Below are 6,000 nucleotides of genomic sequence, written 5' to 3' on the forward strand. Positions count from 1 at the left end.
GTTCAATCGACAACTTCTAAAGATAAGATCTTTTATAACTGGTCTTTCTTGTGGGTTGTGCGATTAGTCGATTGGGTTTGTCTTTCACTTTTTTATCACTTGGAGTGTGGTAAAAATCTTGAGTCTGTCTTCCACTTTTTTGTCACTTGTAGTGTGGTAACAATCTTGTGGTATATGAGATCTTTAGAAGGCTATGGAGGGTAGTGGTTTTGTCTGATTAACCCCTCTCAACAAAGAGTCTCAAGCAAAGATCTATGCTATAAAAACTGAACCAAAATGTCTATGTATGGTTTATTCCATAAGTTTGGAGTCAAGGGCATTTTTTTGACGGGGGAATGGATCACACATCAACGTTTTTTGAAGCTTCTTTTGAGCTTCACTTGTTATATAATAGTTTGCTTATCAAAAAAAAAAAAAACCCTTTCCTTATGTTAATGTAATACAAACTTTTCATCTTATACTAATGCAAAGCAAACTTTGATAACTCAAACTTGAGAAATGCATATCCATAATAACCCATTAATTAGTCACACATGGTTTGTGAGCATATATCTTTAGAGGTTGAAAACCATGGCGAATAGTTGCTTCCCATACTTTCTTAGTGTCAAGTATAGTGTCACCATACTCATCAACATTCCATCCTTCTAAAGCATGAATTATTCCAGCAATACGCCATGCACTCATAACTCTTCTTGGCAGCCAATTCTGTCACATATATAATTACATTAATTAATTATTCTCATTTTAATTATAGTACATATTTGAATGTTATAAAAATATGCTATATTTACACACCTCACACGAGTGGGAGTTCATGAATGTATTAGGAGTAATCATGGATGGTGTATAGTGGTAGAAACATCCTTCTCTCATTTTCTTTGGAGGGAAATGAGAAAATGGTATGAACAAAGTTCCTTCTGGTGCTTTCATTTGTTCATGTTCATCCCATTCATCTCCAACTAACCAAATCTATTAACAGTAATATAATTAGTTATTGAAATTGTCACCATTTTTAAAATAAAAGACAGTAATATTACATCCACCACCTTTGAAGTATTGATTGGTGAAAGTGACAAATTTCCTTTTGACATGGTGACCTTTTCTTCAAGCTCTTCAAGCTCATCCTTGTATAACACATTTACCTCTATATTTTTACTGCATAGAGCATTAGCAATCGCAAACGTAACCTTATTGAACTTGCCTCGAATAAGCACTTTATTTGTTCCTTTTGGAATGTTGTTGAGCACAATAGCAGCAACTAGGCTACTCCCATCTACAAGTTTTATCTTTAGTTCTCGGAACCTTTTGGTGTAAAGTCCGCAATTTGCATTAAGTTGTTTCTGTATTAAGATAAATGGAAAATGGTAATTAGTGTTATTTTGATTAGTATTAATAATAATAAATCAATAGAAAATGTGTGAGTAATTACCTCATTAAAAAGTCCTAGACTTACCACCTTTGCTCCGTTTAACTCAGCCTCCATTATGGCGTTCTCAATCAAGTTGTTCAATGTTTTGCTATGCTTTTTGGAGAAATACTAGAAAGTATAAAATCATAAATCATTTCTCAGAGTGCAAAATCTAAAGTGAGTTAAATAAGTATTTTAAAAAATAATCATACTTGTGTTTGAAATCTTGGTATAAGCCAAGACTGTAACTTAAGTTCGTTGAAGGTGTTGCTTTCTAAAACAATGGCACGCCCGAAAATCCAAGTGATAAGCATAGAGAACATTGTAAAAGGCCACATCAAATGTATATACCATTTAGATGTTTGAGGGTTGGAGGCTAAGGAAGAAAATCCCAAACGCAATTGATAGATCGAATCAAATGATGTTAAATGTGTTAAGTGCACCACATCTGGTGACTCTTTTGGTCTCTTCAAACAACCTTCATATGTAGCATCTGTGGTTTTATCTACTGTTCCATAAATGTAGTCGTAAATCGGCATGAAGAGTGAGTAATTTGTCCTGAATTTCGTGTGATGTAGTGAGTGAAACCTGTGAAAATAAATTTCTATGGATTTAGTATTATAGAAATTGTTATGAATTTTATTATCCACATATAGTAATGTTATAAACTTACGATGGTGTGTACGAGAGATACTTGAAAAGAGGAAAGAGGGACAAGAGTTTCTTAGGAAAGAACTCAAAGTTGCAATGACCCAAATTGTTCATGAAATCAATGTAAAATATATAGCCATATAACGCAGCCACGGACGATTTATAAATGAACACTGGTGTCAACATTGGGATAGCAAAAAGTGTAAAATATGCCAAGTGCTCGGCAAATGGATGTGTCACAGCTGCCATCAACAACAATAAAAGTTAATACAACTAATTTATCAAATTTTACAATGACTTCAGACTTCAGTGAGGCGGTTTCAAACGCACGACATCTTACTTATTCATTAAGAAATAAGTTAAAATGGAGAAGAAAAAAGTTCATACAAGTGATAGGTTCCGTAACAATTGAAGAATGATGATGAGAATGATAACGAGAATAAAGATAGTGATGATGAAGTGCTCTATGAAGCCAGTAATATAAGAACTCTACTGGACCAGCATGCAATATTGCTGTGAGAACAACACCATCTGTTCTCCACCATGGTAAATTAGAAGCCATAGGAAATATCATGTATCCTATATAAAACAAGAGTGCAGTCAACAATATTTGATCATCCCTACAAAAGTAAAAAAAAAAAATCAAAATCTTAATAATAAAAATTATACAGAAATAGCAGACAAACTGTTAACAAGCTGCAGTGCGCATTATCAATATAATTTAATTAACCAATTGGTTTCTCTATCGACTTGTTGGAACTCGATGCCTTTGTCGACGATTTTGCATTTGCCTTTCGAAGTTTGGTAGCGCGAGATAGAAATCCAAATCTGGTTGTGTAACATTCTGATGAATATATAAGGAAATATGAGATGGTATGTCGGGTCACGTTGAGTCCATATGAACGAGTATATGCTATGTGCAATCCATGGAGTTAGAATCACAAACTTGAAGTCTCCAAGAGGTTTCCATGGCCAATCTGTAAGGATGCCTGGTTTGGAAGCCATATTATATGAATTTGTGATGATGATAATGAGATACTACCATATGCAAAGCTAGTTATATAGTGCTTTTTTAAAAGTTTATTTCTAAGAGTCACATATTATTAAGGCAATGTTTGGCAAAAATAAAAGGAAAAAATGACAGATAACAACTAAGTGTTGGGAAAAAAACAATATACATTTCTTGATAAATTAAATAATACAACGTAGAAAAGAAAAAAAAATATGCACTAACACGTGTAAAATAGTTTTACTTTGTCAACCAATAATGACTGACTATGTATTTTGCCAAATCATACTGAAAATTTCAAATAACATATATGACATGACAGAATGATATACTATTTTATTATGTCTGTGAATGTCCATTAAACCTTGCGACTTTTATATATATATATATATATATATATATATATATATATATATATATATATATATATATATATATATATATATATATATCATATGAGAATGCTTTTTTTATATGAGAATGAATCAGAACCATTGGATTTTAAAATAAATGGTGAAGATTATAGGTGAATCTTTTTTTTCTCTTTCCTATATTTTGAAATAAATGATGTAGGAGAGAGAAAAAAAAGATTCACCTATAATCTTCACCATTTATTTTAAAATTCAATGGTTCAGATTCATTCTCACATTCTCATATGATATGCCCTATATATATATATATATATATATATATATATATATATATATATATATATATATATATATATATATATATATATATATATATATATATATATATATATATATATATATATGTATATATATATATATATATATATATATATATATATATATATATATACACGGTCAAGGAAAAAAATACTATAACTTACTGCAAAATGTGGAAACATAACATTATGTGTATAAAGTAATAATTAATTCAGTTACATGTTTCAATCGTGCCGTGCGAGGGTGATTTAAATATAGTGGTTGAGAAGAGAGTGAATAAGATGTACGGTTTCAACATATACTTTCTATCAACTAAATTTAGTCTGATAATATGTAGAAATCAGTTTGGCGCTAGCTAGTCTGCTGAATCATTCAATGCTATTGTTCATTTGTTTGTTTTCAAATTTTACAAACTATTAAGTAGAAATCAGTTTGGTAAAAATCACTCAGAAACCAAATTATATTGAACAGAAGCATAATGAAATAAAATAATCTGATTTGATATTTTACAAACTAAAAAGTAGATATCAGTTTGGTAAAATCAGTCAAAAATTAAATTAAATTGAAACAAATTATAATTAAAAAATATTTATACTGTCATCCTATAGAAATATTTTATTCTGTCATATCATATCAGTAATTTAAAATTTACAGTATGACTTGACATTTAACAAAATCAGTGCCGGCCCAACACATGTTGAGGCCTAAGGCGATTTTTTAAAACATTTATATAATATTTAAATAAAATTATTACATTTTATTTAAATTTATTTTTCAATGTGAAATCATTTATTTTATAACTATAATTGTTCTCATTTATTATTTTTTGTAAAAAATATAAACTAATTCATTTAATTCTTTTGAAATTGATCTATAAATTCAACCTTTTTCTTTTTTTTTATTAGTTTTAAACTTTCCAATTCAAATTTAGTTTTAAGTTAACACTACGCTAAAACAAAACAAAAATAATAAATTTATTTGAAGAGACATAACTAAATGGAAATTGCAAATTAAAATTAAATAAACAATATTAGAATAATAAAACTTAATTATTAATATATATTGGTAAACTTGTTTATTAAACATAGGCACATAAATATAGACAACCCAACAGGAATAAATATTCAAACCATATACACCATTAAGTTATACTGATTTCACAGTCAAACAAAATATTGACAGTTTCATATAATAACATTACTAATGAAATTCTGGTATGACAGTCTCAGATGTCAAGCACGATGTTAAGACATCTAGCTGTGCAGATATATTATGCAGGGTATTACAATTGATCTCTTAATGCTTCTTCTGTCCAGGATTAAGTTGAGATCATACAATACTACAGAACCATTATAAAACTGCATAGCTGAATTATGCAGACTCAGTGTTGACAGGTTCTGTTAAATACTTGATTAACAAGTAAACAATGGATGTCATCTCTGATGTTATGACATCGTACAATTAACAACAGCAAAAAGTAAATTGCACACAGAATTGTTAACCCAGTTCGGTTCTAACCAACCTACATCTGGGGGCATACCAAGCCAGGAATGAAGTTCACTTCCAGTAGTATTATTTTCTTACAAACAACCTCAGGTTTGCAGGCAACAGCCACTGTTTACCTAATGACTACCTAATGACCCTTCTATCTAGGATACCGCACCTAGATAAGAGATATCCCCATCTCAATTCCAATCACCGCAGTGATGTTGAACAATCTCCTAATTCCAGGAACTGTTACAACTGCCTAATATCCTATAACACTTCAAATACTAAGAAGGATAGAAGAAACACTTCTATCAAAAACACCTAAGACTAAAAGTGGTTAAACTTTTAACTTAGAACACACCTTGAAGTTGCTTCACAGCTTCCTCCAAGAACAATACTCAGCTCATACCTACAGGTTTAGAGTGAGAACAAACTTCCTCTTGCCTACAGGCTTCAAGGTAAACAGGGTGACCATCCCACAGTCCGGGTGGTTCACCTAACAGACTCAGCCCTAAAACTACATCTTCTTCAATTCACGGCATCTACAAAGTAGGTTATAAAACTTCTATTTATAACCCTTTTATCCCAACTGGATTTGGGCCTTCAAAATAACAGCATAAGCTGTAACAAATTCATAACAAAACGCTGCTATATTTACTCCACAAATATCTCCATATTATTGTAACAACAAATAGCAGCTCCAAGATATTCTCCACGAATATCTCCATATTTGTTATAATAACAAATAATTATTC

General features: G+C 30.6%; 1 protein-coding gene across 1 annotated transcript; it reads right to left on the reverse strand.

Moving 5' to 3' along the window:
• Positions 1-267: 267 nt before the first annotated feature.
• LOC131612386 (very-long-chain aldehyde decarbonylase CER1-like) lies at positions 268-3,099 on the reverse strand. The gene is made up of 8 exons (XM_058884185.1): positions 2,790-3,099; positions 2,447-2,679; positions 2,082-2,301; positions 1,621-1,996; positions 1,430-1,537; positions 1,047-1,340; positions 796-969; positions 268-705 (listed from the first exon to the last, which is right to left on the reverse strand). Exons 1-8 carry the CDS (start codon positions 3,062-3,064, stop codon positions 520-522), a joined length of 1,866 nt encoding a protein of 621 aa, XP_058740168.1. The 5' UTR covers positions 3,065-3,099; the 3' UTR covers positions 268-519.
• Between the last annotated feature and the right edge of the window lie 2,901 nt (positions 3,100-6,000).

The sequence above is a fragment of the Vicia villosa genome, linkage group LG6 (assembly GCF_029867415.1).
Source record: "Vicia villosa cultivar HV-30 ecotype Madison, WI linkage group LG6, Vvil1.0, whole genome shotgun sequence".
Classification (NCBI taxonomy): Eukaryota; Viridiplantae; Streptophyta; class Magnoliopsida; order Fabales; family Fabaceae; genus Vicia; species Vicia villosa.